Raw genomic sequence first — 16368 nt, 5'->3', positions numbered from 1 at the left:
TCATCCAGGCTAGATATATCATGGATTACTGGGATAACGCCGTATGACTATAGAAACCTATTCACTGGCACGCTGGACTGGAGGAGTTCGAGCTCAGTCTGCGACTTCCTAGAGTGGTCAGTCTGTGATGTGGATCGCTCTGGCATTGTCTTGCGCCCCGGATATAAGTATTTATCTAGCAGCATCTGGCAGAGAGATAAACCTCTCCCTTCCTTGTCTTCCCCCTACGTATAGAGACGCGACTTGTTTTCTGCTGTAGACCCAAGCCGGCTGAAGAGCTTGATATAGTCGGAAATCTTATTGCCGTCGGAATATTCATTCTATAAAGCCAGGGATCCTGGAGTATGGTTTTACATGGTCGAGTACTGTATTGATGCTGTCATATTGACAGTAGTATCAGTTGAGACTAGGCTTTTGCTTTTTTGATTTCCAGAAATTACAAAGTGAGTGTTGCACAAATAACGGGCTTGCTCAAATATAGGCAATGATTAGGGTTGATGAGTGAATGTCGAATTAGAGCAGTTTTGGGGCTACATTAGAACCTGCCTGACATTACTTACATACCTAGGTCGTGAATAAGCAGATCTACTGGCTTCTATAATCAGACTCTAATAAAGTCGGTGAGTGGTCTGATCTATCACTTCCTTGCTGACAAGACTGACCTACCACATGCCTACAAACGACCCCTTCGCACTAATCCCTATTCGATGCAATCTCCACGTATCCATTGCAATAACCCAACTCTCCATCCTTTCCCCCGCTCATCAACATGGATTTCAGTCTTTACTGTAATCTGTGTGGATGCGCCCTTTCCAAATATGACAGTCAGAACCGGTACTCCCATTCGTGGCTGAAGCACTTTCGCGCCAGTAGGTAAATCTCTAGCATCAGCCACACCGATTAACCTGACCATTCCAGTCTACTCCAGCCCCGCTGGAATATCCGTCTCCGGCGTTGGCCTGTACGACGAGGGCGTCACCAGTCGGTGCATTGCGCCCCCGCAATACACCGCGCGATGGAACGATCCCGGGTACACGTTTCCGCAAGACGACGAGATAGGCGTCCTGGACCGTAAGCCGGTAAACGGCCGGTATGGATTCGTCTTCCATGAAGCCTGTTGGTCTCTGCTGGAACACAGTTACGATCCAGAGCAGGTCCCTATTGCCCGGTTGTATGAGGTCTGTCGCTCACTGCCACTCCGCATGTTGGTGCGCGGTGTTGCTTGGGGCTACACTTTTGGAGGTGTTTGGTGTCTCGACTACTATGGCTTTGACCCTAGGGAAGATGGGTTTCCTTGTCACTCTCTGAACACGAAAGATGGGCCGCTCCCATGGACTAGAAACCCCTGTGTCGTACCGGAAATCATATCTTTGCTTGAAGGGACGCCTGAAGGTCCGCTTCCACGTCGAACATGCCACTCGTGTCCGGCCAGCGGCAACGGTGATGTGTTCAGTAGTGTTCCGCAAGAGATTCGCGATACCGTCGCTGCCCTCCTTTCGACAGCCGATATCTGCCGTCTCCGTCTTGCATCGAGAACCTTTGTCTCTACCTTTTCCAGCCAGCATTTCTGGCGTTCGAGGTTCCAGCCGGGCGGTGAGAGGTCGTGGCTGGGTGAGATTCAGGGTTTACCGGCGTTTAGCAACTGGTGTTGGCTGTATGATCGCACCAAACGTGAGCTTCTTCCGCCTGAGCTTCTGAACCGGCAAAGAGTGAATGGTCTGATTCTCCAGATCCACCAAATCCTCAATCTCAGATCGAGTGAAGTGTCTGTCCATTGCTCCCAAGCCACTCAAATGCCAGTCACGCCGTGGCGAGAGGTATCCGCCGATCTCAGACCACGCTCTGACAATAGATTTTTTGATGAAATCGCCTGGTTCAACTTCGATCAAGGCTGCCGCTTGCTCCACACACAGACCATCAACATCCCCGAACGTCTTGCCCAAGTCTCATTTTCGCTTTTAGATCTTAACGGAAAAAAGTACGTCACAGGCATGAGAGTCACCGCCGATGACGGCACCACCCTATCTATTGGCTACAGTGCAGACAAAGCTTGGTTTCCTGAGCCCGTTACCAACCTCAACGGTTTCAAACTAGCCATTGGATCCCGCGGCGTACAAGGCATACAGGTGATGCACGGCGACGGACGCGCATCGCAGTGGTTCGGCTCTCCCGAGATAGCACCGCACACACAGCGGCTAGTATGCTCAAAAGGGATTGCAGCCCTCGAAGCCGGCTTCGACGTAAGTTCCATTCACCTTCCCCCCGACTCACACTAATCGACACGCCCAGGGTTTCAAAATGGTCCGTCTATCCGTCCAAGAAGCAGCACAGCCGGATCCCGTCGAGCCAAATCATGAAAAGTCCCTCCTCCACACCGCACTATGGTACCCCGACCTTCCACAACGTGGACTTCCCTTGAGCGATGCCCAGAACAGCACGCCGCGGCCAGACTACGTACCGCTACTATGGACCCACTTCGGCGGACCTGCTGGGATATACCTCCGGCGGGTGTGTGGGATCTTGGTAAAGGTTGTCGAAAGCGACCTGACGATCAGACATATCCAGGTGCTTTTCGAAACAAAGGTTCCTGATACGTGCAGCCGAGCCATAACCGCGGCCCTGCCTCGGGATGAAGATATCAAGGTAATCAATTTTCCGATCGACGGCCCCGGTGGAGAAATCATAGAAAGAGTCAGGACTTCAGAGGCGGAAGACTCTTGCATGGGTGGGTTTAAAGTGAGTATATATATATATCTGTTTGCTGTGCATTCGAGCCATATCTGATACAGCACAGATAACCACAAACTGGGGACGGAGTTGCCAGTTCGGCTTCGTGGAGGATGACGCACTCTACTGTGAGGCGTTGGAAATTCCTGTCGGCAATACAATCACGGGTTTCTACGTTGGACATGTACGTATGTTGGATTTGGGTGTTCAGGCAAAATTGCTAATTGTAGTAGTATTTTGGGAACGGCCTAACCGGAATCGGGGTGCTGTCTGAATTGGTTGATAGAAACTGAGTGTACTTGGGTAACACTGCTTGGCTTTTGAATCCAGTTCAAACCACGGGTTATATCTAGGCATCATGACTACGATTCCTGGGCCGTGCAGATAAGACCAGAGGGACTTCGAGAGAGCCAGTGGAAAGGGTACGAAGAACATAGATGTCAACGTGGATAGAAAATGCCATCCAGTACAGTAGAGGAATGACATGTCTCACCAGACAGGTTGTATACTCTTGTAGGTTTATTCAAGAGAAGTCACTACACACGGCTGACCCCTACGCTAATACTAAATCAAGGTCAAAAAGAAAATTTTATTACCCATAAATCAAATGATATTATACAACGCTAGAAAAACCCAATATACGTCTCGTCGTGCCAAAACTACCAATCCCACCGCATAACTCAACGGCGGCGGTCGATAGCGGCTTCATGGGCCCGGATGGTATCCAGGGGACGCTCAAAGCGATATCTCGTAGGGTTGGCCAGATCGGGTTCCGCTGGAGGAGATCGTTAGCACAAGTGTTATACTATCGCAGTGGACAGACAGTAAACTTACTGATGACGTTTCCTTCTCTGTCGCGATGTTGTACCCCGCGCAACGACATGCCGGTCATCGAGTCTCCGGAGCTGAGGCTGGCCACTGTTATCGTTAGTAATTGATACTGTTTATTGACTTGCGGGGTAGGGTACGAACTGGGCTGGGCTTCGTTCAGGGCCGAGTTGGGGTCGGCTTGCTTGGAGAGAGATGTCTTATAGGCGTGGCCGTTGGGGCTGTCGTAGGATCCAATGGATCCGCTGCGGTCACTGGAGGTACGAGAGGTAGGCATGATGTATGTGGGGAGACTTCAAAAGACTCAGAGTCCAAAATTGTATAGATCTGATAAAAATCTAGATATTGAGTGAGGAGAATATTTTGTAAAATCCAGGGAAGAACCTGGGAAACGCCCGGCTTAAATCCTCGACCAGGACCTCGTTTTTTTTTAGAACCCCGATCACGCAAACACAACCAATGATGAGAAGCCATTCCTGCCACTGCACTATCCCGGCTTTGTGACGCGGCCGCCCATGGAACCCATGACGTTAGAAATCCACCGTCAGCATACCTCCTGACTTCCATTGGCTTCGAGTAAGCCAAGCTTCTGCTAACTCAGCAAACCCAGAGCTTGGCGACGCTCTCTGTCCAATCAACCCGACACAGACACGCACCACGGAGGTGAAACAAAGGCCGAGTGGCAATCTGTTCGGACGCCCGCATCAGGCACCACCATTCTAGAGTCTGGTCTGGACACTTTCCTGTTCCTAGGCCGTCCGGGGATATAACCCGCATAGAGTATCATTTTGGACTGCCTCCGCTTTGGGTCCAGATCGGCCTGGGCTCAGCCCCCAGGAACACTTGAACATTTCTGCCCCCCAGATGCAGCCTTACGCCAACCGCATCGAGCAGCCAAGTGTTAAAATGCGGGTTGTTGGCAACCCAGGGCGACCGCTTTGTCACCCTCCACACGGGCCATTCCGTTCTCCTGACAGTCATGGGTGTGGCATGGTACGCATTAGCTGATATCATCCGGGCCACATTTAATGTAACCCCAACAGCGATCGGAATTTCATAAGTAATCTCACCCGAAAGGAGAGCCTGGATTGTGCGATGGTCGTGCCCCCGATGCGGACTTCACATGTCGCGGAATGATGACTCAGACGTAGATCTTGTTTCAGATTGGCTGTTCCTGGGGCACCGTGACATCATTCTGGAACGGGCGTTGCCCAATCTGTGCTTTGGATTGTTCTGTTTCGGCTTCGATAAACAAACAGGTGATGTCAATGTGGAGTGTCATGCTTCGGCCGAATTGGATTGTATTGGCCAAATGCATGCTGTACCTGATCTTCAGTCTGTGCTGCTGCAGGATGAGGGTCCAACATAAGATTTTCGCTGTGTAGTGATGGCACTGGCTACTCCGTATATTAGCGACGAAATGCCCAGACATAGACACGGTTGAAGCCAGGGGTAAACGTGTGGTACAAGTCGGACCCGGAAAGGGCCAGCATCTGTCCTCAATTGGGAGTATCTTTGTCGTCCGCTATGGACGAGACCAAAGCGTCCATGGCTGCTTTCCATGTGACACCGATTCCTTCGCTATTGCAATCTCTTGCGTTCACTGGGGGATCGAGTACCACGCCCGTTGGAGATAATGCCAAGTCAATGAGGTGGAATCTTCCTTGGCTGTGACCGATATCCGGCGCACTCATCCCGACATAACTCAGCCACCGTTATTTATCCGTATCCATGTCCAACGGGAACAGACTATCGCTATTATTATAAGCAAGGATATTCTGTAGACTTTATAGTATTAGAAAAATGCGGAATGAGATTGATGACGATCCTTGAAGATAGAAAGGTGTGGTGTAAGATGGAAGGTTGACACCTGCAGGGTCTGTACTAAAAATATCGACACGCTATCTCATGTCTCACCAGTCCCTGTTGATATTTCCGTCCAATCCCTGGGATATAATATGCTCCAGTCCAACGGAATATATGACAAGATCTATTTTGGTATATATCTGTGGACTTATTTGTCGCATTGGACCACATGCAAATACTATATTCTACTTTGCTCTATTCTTGTGCCAATATTTAGCCTCGACCAACAACAGTCAACATTTTCTCTATATTCCATCAACTTCACCTTTATGGAGTTGTGGGATAACACAATCAACTAACATATCAGCCCACGCAGATTATTTTTTTTGACTCTTCATGTTTCCTTAAGTATTCCCAACTATTTCAATTATTCACAACCTTTTCATAGTATTGAGGATCATCAAATTCGGCAATAGTCTGACTTTTTTCAACTCTTCTCCAAACTTCTGCCCCACTTGATTGTTCAGGTTCCTCGATCTTTACTCCCAATACCGTTTGACAGACTCTATTGAAACCAAGCGATATGACACTTCTCATTAACATGACCAGTGCTCTCTGGCTGTCTTGAATACCTCATCTACAACGACCAGGTAGATAAGCCACAAAAAAGGATGGATGTGGGGGGATAAGAACAATATAATTGACGGCCTCCGCCTGGTGCGTAACACCTTTTCACCAAGCAACGGTCTATCATCACCTTCTTACAAGGTCGTCTTGGCGAATTCCGAGAACTGAACCCTGCCCAGTCCAGTATGTTCGTTGATGCTACAAATCTCAGGTCTGTGGGAATAGGAGACGGAACCGCGTCTGGAAAGGCTGGAAAACAATGACATTCAGACTATGGAAAAGCGTGCAGAATGGTTAAAAATACAAATAGTCAAACTGTGTGGGTAAAGGTCTCTGCAGGTCAGCTGACATGCCCACCGATTGCAGTCACTTCCACAAGGTTGAGCTGTCCATTGGGCTTAACATAGTATGATACTAGGGACAATTATCCATGGTAGACACATGAATAGTATTGAATAGTGAGACGTGTAACAAGGCAACTTTGGTGTTCTCCCACATAGATTATGATTTTGGCTCTTTGGCAATCTTGCAACTATTCGCAACTCTCCATAATCATCATATCGTCATCCTTCTGGCTCTTTTCACCGGTTCTTCCACTATTGTTAATTTTTACCACTACCCAAACTATGCTATTGACCTTATTCGCCTGTCTTCTTCATGTTCGTTGGGCTCTAATTCCAGGATGAAAGTCTTCATGGGCTTCGAATCTTGCAAACGTTGTGCTACCTATGACACTATAAGCTTATTGGTACTTGATTATTTCCCGTTTCTCAATGTATCTGTCCCTTTGAAACATTGAATTTTGGTCAGGGGCTTATGTCTACCAATTTTTAGGATTCTAGCCGACTGTTTCTTCACTGCGCAGTCACGCGGAGAGACATAAAAGATAACATTTGGGCCTGCTGGCTAGGCTACGAGGCAGTAATCATATTGTGAATATTGATTTACTACGGTATCCAAAAATTTACTTTACAGTCGTGTATATTGAACTCGGAGTCTTTTTGTAGAATTTAGATCTAGGTGTGTCTGTGTTCCAATGGCAGTTGTGCTACCAAACCAGTGATTTGACCTATCTCAGACACTGGAGCGAGATACCAGAAGGCATCTTGGTCGGGCCTGATATGACTGATATCCAAGCATTCAATATCCGCCATAGTATCAATCATATTTCGGGTGCTTGGATAATAATTCATCTCCTCGTAATTACGAGAGTGTTAGATATCACAATCCCTTTAGATATCAATATACTACTAAACTACAGCTCATATTTCAGGGGTTACAGTAGATCAGGGGCGAGTAAGACCATATATCATTACACTGAGCCATGGCAAGTGTTGAGAAAGTAACTGTGACGAGAATTTCTTCCGTCGGGTCTCTATATGTGCTATGTTGGAAAAAGCCAGGGAGGATAAACAACAAACAAATAATATAGTCAACTCTGGGTCAAAAATAATATAGTTATAGAAGCAGTGACTAGCAACCGGCCAAACAGTCAACTGGCCTGCGTCGTTTGTAGTCCTTTCCCACACATTTGATCATCTTGTATGTTCATCAATTCAAGCAACCATCAAGCAAGCTTTTCTATAGCTCTGGATATTATCAGAGTCCATCATTAGGACGCGTTTACTTCCCCTAATCCCATAAGAGTGGGCTTAGTGATGATCATAGAATTGATATCTCCCGAATATATAAAGTTAGAGAGACTCTAGTTTGTGGAGCAGCTAGTCAGCTGATGCTCATTAGACTTTTATATACGCAGTAGTTCGAGATACCACACAAGCCCATGTGTGTTTAGTTTACGGCGAAGGAATTAATTATCGATTGCTATGCTTGAACTTGCTGTATTTTATCCGTTCAAGACATCTATCTCGCTGAGCATGCTTGATTGCTTATGATCCTGGCTTCTAAGTCTAAAGCGACAGCAGCTTAGTTGCTACTAGGCAATAGATGCTGTATATGAATATCCAAAGTCAAAAGCGTGTTCATAATAAACACAAGCAATTGATATTGACATGAACAGGACCCAGCATAGAAAAAAGTACGAGTACTATTTGATAGCAATCAAACAGTAAATAAGCAGAGGTAATCATTGGAACACTGCTGCTAGTCGAGACAGATCATATTCGCATATACGACAGTTTAGTCATAGAAAGTCAGAAAGCTCAGCTGCCCAGGCAAATAGTGCCTTTAGTTTAGAGATCAGCACCAAGAACTCTGGAACTATCAGGAACGCCCACAGGCTTATTGACAAACATTCCTAAGCCCAAGTTCTCTGTCTAAAAAAAGGATTCGCCCTAAGTTCAAGGTGTAGACAGAATCACCGCGTGGGAAGTATTGCAGTGACTTTTCTCGCCTTGTCATTCCCAATCTGCCATGCTGCTTGTAAAGATTTACCGAGCCGGGGCTAATCAGCACTATTCCAAAACAGGACTCCATTCACATGGTTAATTGTATGGAGTGGCGAGAGTACCATAAGCAATCTACTCGAGATACCACTTCAGCCCATCTGTGTTGAGTTATGGCGAAGGAATCTGATATCGACATTCCCAAGGATCCGTCCTTTCTGGTCCGATCAGCGGGCCTTTCCGGATTTGGGGGCGTAAGAACTATTTATACGGAGTAATCCAAACAAATTCTCGTGGCTATTCTTCTTGGCTGCCTTGTTTGATAATCCTTACGAAGTAAATCCCGGGATTTTATTGGATGGAAGAGACTGAACAGTGTTATTATTACGTTTCGACTAATTGTTAGACTTACAATATGACTTGTCTAATCCTACGATTATAGGCGTCAGCCTCTGTTCTGGGGAGATAATCGGGTATCATTACCCCGAAGGGTGGTTTTTATATGAGCAAACATTTCAAAAACAAGCAGCTAGTCGTCCTTTTCATTGGGGACTGGCAACTGCTTATCCAGATTGATATCTTTGCATTGCCCCACTGTCCAATTGAGCGGTCAATCGGTTATTGCGGCGACTATGCCGCATCTCGACGTCCCCGAGTTATCCACAATAATGCCATTTCATGATGGACCATCCCTCCACCACAACACCGTTTCTCACCCTCCTTCCAAAATGAAACCAAATCCCGCATGATGTAACACCTGAATCATGGTCGCAGACGCCAAACTCGCCCACTACCCCACGCGATAAGCTAAACAAAAGTACCTGTGGCAGCCAAAGTTAGCCCACCGTTAAACATGTAGACTGCGGCAACGTGATCCCCGAGAACCCTACCTAGTACCGTACCCCTCCTCCTCAAAAGAGTCGGTCGCAGCCACCGGTACTTTTCTAGCCATCAGCTAGTCCTGATCGCTATGCAATCGCCATGGAGAATCCCCCCCCGTCTACTCCATAGTGTCTTACTATCCTACTATCCGTGTCGAGGGCCGACCGGGGAGGATATCCGTCGCAATACCGGATGGGGTAAAAGCGCTCCGCGGGATTCGCGCTGGCGGGTTTAACCGTTTGATTCTACGGGATCCGAGTAAACCCCGCGATGGTAGGACTAGGCAATAGGTACTCTCTGTCCCTTAGCGAATAAAGGATCCTACGAGTCAGTTGACGGTTTTTCCTTGTCCATAAAAATAACAATCCACGAGAAAGAGGGGTCGGAACATCCCCACCGCCACATGGCCGGCTGTCTGCCAGGAAGTTAACTTAGTTGGTAGCATGGGAAGGGGAAGCGGCACGATCGGCGCCGGTTGAAAACTGGATCATGCGATGATCATGCCATTTAGGGAATGACGGACACACATGGCCGATCGATGTACCATTCTCGAAGTCTCTTTCCTGGCTTGTCTGGGTGACAGAGAAAAAAAAAGGTTGGAACGACGGATGGGTGGTGCCCCGATGAACCGCCCGCCGGGGGGTGGGGAATACCCTAGTGGATTTCCAGACATCAGGGAGGGGAAAGGGAATAATACAGGGCATTGTCCAATAACTATACAATTCTCACCCGTGGCATTCCAGATCTAACAGATGGGAAAGAAATTGTTAATGCATGGTTGCATTTAAAGTCAGAAGAAATGCAGCAGCCAGAATTGACCTGTCAGACTGGCCTCCCCTTCTCCCGTGACGGAAGACGCCACCACTTAACCTGATGAAGACGAGCTGTCGGGGTTTTCATGTCAACACTAGCCGTCAGGTTAGTCTAGGACAGTCTCCTCCCTGGACTCTGTCCGTGGAGTCAACCGGACAGCTCCCATTTCTTCCCTTTTCCCCCAGCCAGCCAAACAAAGCACCCCAGGGGCAACCGAGGCACCATCCGGGGTCCACAACCCGTCACTAATCGCGACTAAAGCCAGCACTAAAGGTGCCACAACCTCCACTCGGGGTCAGGCCGCCCCTGTTCCTTTTGTCAACTAGCCTATGATCGACGGCGCGGCATTGGGGCAGCTGCGTCCGCCGTAGCGAATCGTTGGCCGGATGGATGTTGACAGCGCACGAGTAGCCCGGTCGGATTGCCCGTTATTAAGGGAATCTCCAAGCCCGGTCCGGCGTCTTGTAGGATTTTTCTTTGTCCCTTTTCTGATCCTTTCCCACCTTTCTCCTCTTGGGTGGTTATTCTTCTTTTGACGCGTTGTTGAACCGACCGATCGTTGTGCTCATTTCTACGGCCCGTGGTTTGTGATTTCGGGACGCGGGGGATATAATACTCGTAATAATCTTGCCCGAATCGATATATATACGGAACGAGAAGCAGAGATTCGTGCGACCCACCATCATAATGTCCGCCGAGAGCCAGCCCCAAAGCCAGGCGCAACCGCAGCACCTGGAACCGGAGCCCCAGCATCTGGAGCCCCAGCAGCGCAGCCCGGCCATCATCGAGCCTGATGTCGGTCTCCGTTTCGAATCCTCGACATCCCCATGCTGACTGCAATAGGACAACCAAAGCGATAACGATTCCACCTTTGCCGGCTCGCAAGTACCCTAATTTGCACCGCCATCGTCCGCTGTCGCTAACCGGAACCGCAGAATCGGCGACGCCAGTTACACCACGAGTATCACCTCCAGCGCGTTCAACTATCAGTAGGTCAAGCACGATCGGACCCTGTGGTCCACAATACTGACCGACCGTGTAGATATGAGGTAAATGCTTCGAACGAGCGATAACGCGACCGCACCGAATCAATCTAACCAACCCGCGCAGAACGGCCGCAGATACCACTCGTACCATGAGGGAGAATACATGCTGGTAGGCAGGATTTTGCTCACATCCCGACGACTCGTTCTGACATCTTCCAGCCCAACGACGAGCAGGAGCAGGACCGCATGGATCTGGTGGGTTTGACCGCAAAATGCGACCGCGACGACGACGGATATTGACTCCAGCAGAGCCACCACATCTACCGTATGCTGCTGAACGGCGAGCTGACCCGTGCGCCCGTCAAGAACCCCGGTCGTGTGCTGGACATCGGTACGGGGACGGGTATCTGGGCGATCGACTATGCCGAGTGAGTTGTCTGACTGGTTGTCAAGGGAGAAGGGACTAACATGGTGTATAGCGAGCACCCCGAAGCGGAAGTCATCGGTATGGATGGAAGACACTATTTTGACGTTCTAACTAACCCACCCAGGAAATGACCTCTCCCCGATCCAGCCCTCTTGGTACAGTCACTTTACAACACAATAGACAAAGTCAAATCTAACAGATGAAGGATCCCCCCCAACTGCCGCTTCGAAGTCGACGACTACGAAGCCCCCTGGTCCTACAGCCAACCGTTCGACTACATCCACGGCCGCGAGCTGGAAGGGTTCGTCCGCGACTACGACCGCCTGTTCACGCAGGCTCTGGCCAACCTGAAGCCCAACGGATGGTTCGAGGTCGCCTCCATCGAAGTCAACTCGACCTCCGACGACGGCACCCACCACAAGGCCAAGAACCTGATGGAAGCGGTCGAGAACATGCACGTTGCGTCGAACGAGTTCGGCAAGAGCATGACGAGCGTGAATACTTGGAAGAGCCGCATGGAGAAGGCTGGGTTTGCCAATGTGCACGAGGATATTTACAAGGTATCTCCTCTCTCTTTCCTCTTCATTTGCCTTCTAGTCGATGGAGAATGCTAAAACCATGATAGCTCCCCCAATCCCCCTGGCCCAAAGACCCCAAGCTGAAGGAAATCGGCCGCTACCACCAAGTCAACATGTTCGAGGCGATGGGCCCCTACACGTACGCGCTGTTCACGCGCATGCTGGGCTGGCCGCGCGAGCGCATCGAAGCCCTCGTCGTTGGGTCCAAGAATGAGCTCAAGGATCTGTCGATTCACTTGTACACCCGGGTGCATGTTGTTTATGGTCAGCGTGTGGCTGCTTAGGGGCTTGGTTGGCTTGTTTTGCGCTGAGCGTTAGTATTCTATGTCTGGTTTACTTGTCTACCTGTCTCTGTCTATCTAGCTGTCTACCTAGCTGTCTATCTACTAGTATATATTATGGTCCGTTGGTAGTATTAATTGTTATCTCTTTATATGTCTATCTTAGTAGACTCGCCCACTACCATAGTATCGTGAGACCTGTCTTATCCAGATGCCATGATATGCCACCATTCTATTCCCCACTACTCCACGGCAACACCTACACATCGGACGTACAATATCATTGATAGAACCAAGTCACAGTCCACAGCTTATGTAACTACCACAAAATAATGTCACGTTACACCCCAGCCCTAACACCCCCTCATCTGTCTTATCCAACACCCTCGAAAGTACGGAGTACACGATGAGAAATGCCAAGCTAAGAGTGTAGCACGCCAAGCAGCAATTGACTCAGCCTGGATGTGTTCAAAATCCCTTCCCAGATCTATTCATACGTATATACCTACTAGTACTTATGGTGGTTACGCGACTGACCAGTCCATTTGGAAATCAGCAAACATTCTGTTCGCTTGGTGGAATAGAGAGAGAGAGAGAGAGAGAGAGTTGCATTATCCTCGAGTATATCACCGTTTCCGGGATCCTTCCGAGTCGCCGGTGGCCGAAGGCCCCGGGTTCCAAGCTGAGGGACACCAAATTATATATCTCACATGATTTTCCGCCAAGCATGAGGCTATTCCCGCTTTTCCTCGCCAGTTGCCAAAACCTTCCTGGCTTTCCTCTGTTAAAGCCCTCGTAATCCTGTCGGTTGCCAAAACCTTCCCGGCCCCTCTGTACTTTCACCAGTTGCTAGCGTCTGCGCCTGGTCTCCTGTAGTCCCCTTGTGGTCCCGCTCGTTGGTGTCCCCTCGCCATCCGGGTCGGTCAGCTCGCACCGTCATTGTCGTCATGGGATTGCGTCGTCTTTGGAAACATGATATAGGGGTGAGAGAGCGGTGATACTTGGTGGAATAGGTGGGTTTAATAGGGGAATTGGAGGGGTATTCTGGAGGGGGTGGATTGTTGTTCATGATATTTGTGTTACTGTTGCGGGTGTTCTTTTGGACTGGATTGTTTGGGTGGATTATTTACTTATTAGGAATGTATTTATTCCTTTGGTTGTAGGCTGTGTGGTTGTGGCAATCGTGTTAGGGGTGTCTAGCGTTGATGCCCTAACTATATGTAGTATATGCTACTTTGTTTGCTGGGTAGAAGTCATCTTGGCTTTGATTCTATTTACAGACTAGTCCAAGTAAAGCCTTGCTTAATTGAGTGAGGCAATGGTGTTACCCACGGAGAGTGTAGTATGCCCGTGATGGAAGCGGAACCGGAGAAGTCCGTCAGGTTACCAGAGTCATTCAAGACACGACGATATTAATTATTATTGGCTATATTAATACAAGCCTTGCTCAAGTCAAGCAAAGTAATGCAATCCGAATAGCGAGGGTTATAGCCAAAACACAGTCCCTTCATCTCAAACAGTATAGCCAATTATCTGTACTCAATCATGTATAAAGAGTCAAGTTCCCAGGAGCATCAAGATCCCCACAAGCGGCCCCAAAATCCCCATACTGCACACCCCTCTCATCCACAAAACGCAGAAACTCCCCAGCGGAACAGCTCTCGCCCGGCCCATCCCGACACTCCGTCAGCGGCTGCGGCGACGAGTTGACCAGCACACGGTAGTACTCTCCGTGGTTGTATCCGTCCGCGCTGCACTCCATCTTTTCGATAGCGATGTTAGTCAGGAAGGGCAGGATCTCGCTGCTCTTCCACGCGCGGTGGTAGTTAATGCGGTCGGTGGGCATCGTGGCGTTGACGTTGTTCGCGCCGGAAAATTCGCTGTTATTGTAGAGGCCCAGCGCGGTGGCGATAACGGGGGGCACCTCGCGGTGGGTGAAAGACACGTACAGGTCCTGGGCGGAGGACCCGTCGGCGAGGGCGTCGGTGGCTGCCCTCACCCAGGGGTATCCGAGACGGGGGGAAAGAGGCCGCCCGTAGCCTGTGTTGTGGAAGTACATGAGGTCGTTGCCGTACTCGAAGGACAGCCACTCGTTGGCTGTGAAGAGATCCAGCGAGCAGAAGGGCGATTCGCCGCGGATGACGGTCTCGTAGCCGCAGAGCTCGAACATGCCGACGATGTCGGTTAGCGTGAAGTTGAAGGACGGGGCGAGGTTGCTTAGACGCTCGATGATGGGTTTGGTGTAGATTTTTTGGTATTCCTGTGCCTATGTTAGCGATGGTTCTTGTAGTCGATACTATGTGGTGATGAAGAGAAACATACTTTCGATTGGTCGGCTCCGTAGGCGGGACTATACGCAGGACAAGCCTTATACGGAGTCAACGAGTTGGCCCCCGTGTTCTCCTCCTCAGGGACAGCCTCGAGATTGATTTCATCGCGGTGTTTATTAGTGAAGCCGAGAATGAACCCGTCTGCAGATCTGACAGTGCGATCAGCCGACGAAGCCCAGACCTTAGCGGGAGGCTTCAGATCAGCGTAGCGCTCCTGCACCTCTACACCCAGCGTCATGGCTTCTTGAGTGCCGACGCGGGTAATCTCCTCCATGTGCGTCTCTTCGTTTGGAGGTGTCCAGTCGGTGAGGAAGCTCAGACTGCCTGCTGCGCTCCAGTCCTGTGCGCTGTGGGCGAGCTTCTCGACAAAGGGCTCGATGTACGTATCGTAGTCGAAGTCATTGCCGTAGATGGCGGCGTGGCGTACCAGGTACGCCGCTTTGGTGGCGTTGCAGCCGGCGGGGGGTTCGGTGTCCAGGGGAGGGTTGTGTGGCTTCCAGGTGGGTGCTATACCTGCCAGGTGGTGGAGAGGGTTGAATGATGCCGCGTTGGTGGCCAGCGCGAAGCTACTGAGAAGGAGGCTGGAACGCATAATGAACGAGCGTATACCTTATCAGGTGGGAACTTAACGACAGACTTGAAGGAATTAGGATGGAATTCTAATCGAACAGCGCTAGGACGACTTATAACTTACACGCTTGTGGATGTGGAGTCCGACTATTTTTGTCATCTAACCCCATATTGGCTTGACAGAGGCTAGCTGATCGATTCTCGCACTGGTATGACCGCTAAGCATTCGCCTTCCATTCCACTGTGGATCTCTGGAGCAATAGTCTGGACTAATTTGACTGCATTGACAGCAGACAGCATCAAGCTTGCGGGGTGCGTGCGGTTTACGTCACTCTAATATGACAGTGCCTCGACCTACGATATTCCGAATGAGGCCCATGTTTTATCTAGCTTCACCCGTCAACACTTCATATCATCACGACTGTCGGAGTACACAGGAGGCATGGTGGGCAAGGGGCGGGTGGATTGTGATGTGCTCGAATGACCGCAATCATTGGTGATTCTAGAACTGTGGGTCGCGGATCCCAATCATATTCCTTCATTCTTATTAGACAGTGGGAAGTATGGAGTAGAGGAGTATTTCCAAGAGGCCAATAGGACTGTATGGTCTGACAGAAAATCAAGCTTTTGAGCACTTTGTGGGTATCGTGGTTGTGTGATTGATAGATTGCACTATGGTTGATATGGATCCATATCAGTTATTCGAGCCTGTTCGAACGGGTTGGTTAGCATGGATCTCAACAGGTAGGTGTGCAAAGACATTTTAGAACAGATTACAGGATGCTAGTGATATCCAGTACAGTTATGAAGTAGAGAGAATAGTGACAATATCTAGTAATACTTGAACCTAGACATGATTAGAGGCTAGTATATTTCTCTTATCATCTATCAAGCCCAAAAGTTATATAAAATGATAGTATATTACACTTTAATGAATACAAGGAGTCTTTAAGTTAATGAGTGAATTCACTCAAGATAGCCAAAGTCTTACTTCTTAGCTATACCTAGCTTGACAAGTCAAGGACCTAGAGTCACTGGAGATCGCGAATTCTTACTTCTCAGTAACACCTAGCCTGACATGTCGACGTGTAATATCACTGGAAACTATCTTAACAAAGTCTAGTAGTGATTCATAGATAGTATATAGAAACCAGCCTGGATAGTATAG

The 16368-nt window shown here is 49.1% G+C and overlaps 4 protein-coding genes across 4 annotated transcripts; 2 read left to right on the top strand and 2 right to left on the bottom strand.

Moving 5' to 3' along the window:
- Nucleotides 1-746: 746 nt before the first annotated feature.
- Nucleotides 747-3220, top strand: P168DRAFT_307768 (uncharacterized protein). The gene is made up of 5 exons (XM_024839136.1): nucleotides 747-869; nucleotides 919-2240; nucleotides 2290-2736; nucleotides 2795-2911; nucleotides 2961-3220. The coding sequence occupies exons 1-5, from the start codon at nucleotides 770-772 to the stop codon at nucleotides 3018-3020; spliced, it is 2046 nt and encodes a 681-aa protein (XP_024688731.1). The 5' UTR covers nucleotides 747-769; the 3' UTR covers nucleotides 3021-3220.
- A 187-nt stretch (nucleotides 3221-3407) lies between these two features.
- P168DRAFT_322586 (DUF2406 domain-containing protein) lies at nucleotides 3408-3832 on the bottom strand (the record flags this gene model as incomplete). The annotated part of the gene is made up of 3 exons (XM_024840589.1): nucleotides 3408-3502; nucleotides 3562-3645; nucleotides 3700-3832. 3 exons carry the CDS (start codon nucleotides 3830-3832, stop codon nucleotides 3408-3410), a joined length of 312 nt encoding a protein of 103 aa, XP_024688730.1.
- A 6485-nt stretch (nucleotides 3833-10317) lies between these two features.
- Nucleotides 10318-12455, top strand: P168DRAFT_79807 (class I SAM-dependent methyltransferase). Its single transcript, XM_024842153.1, has 11 exons — nucleotides 10318-10823; nucleotides 10872-10909; nucleotides 10964-11017; nucleotides 11071-11077; nucleotides 11139-11183; nucleotides 11234-11269; nucleotides 11324-11442; nucleotides 11494-11519; nucleotides 11566-11596; nucleotides 11647-12001; nucleotides 12067-12455. The coding sequence occupies exons 1-11, from the start codon at nucleotides 10716-10718 to the stop codon at nucleotides 12301-12303; spliced, it is 1056 nt and encodes a 351-aa protein (XP_024688729.1). The 5' UTR covers nucleotides 10318-10715; the 3' UTR covers nucleotides 12304-12455.
- Nucleotides 12456-13784: 1329 nt separating this feature from the next.
- P168DRAFT_313607 (putative histidine acid phosphatase) lies at nucleotides 13785-16055 on the bottom strand (the record flags this gene model as incomplete). Its single annotated transcript, XM_024839686.1, has 3 exons — nucleotides 13785-14560; nucleotides 14623-15196; nucleotides 16042-16055. 3 exons carry the CDS (start codon nucleotides 16053-16055, stop codon nucleotides 13844-13846), a joined length of 1305 nt encoding a protein of 434 aa, XP_024688728.1. The 3' UTR covers nucleotides 13785-13843.
- Nucleotides 16056-16368: the final 313 nt, after the last annotated feature.

This window comes from Aspergillus campestris (assembly GCF_002847485.1).
Source record: "Aspergillus campestris IBT 28561 chromosome Unknown P168scaffold_16, whole genome shotgun sequence".
Lineage (NCBI taxonomy): Eukaryota > Fungi > Ascomycota > Eurotiomycetes > Eurotiales > Aspergillaceae > Aspergillus > Aspergillus campestris.
The sequence above is the reverse complement of the archived record's forward strand: the minus strand, read 5'-3'. Positions and strand labels throughout refer to the sequence as shown.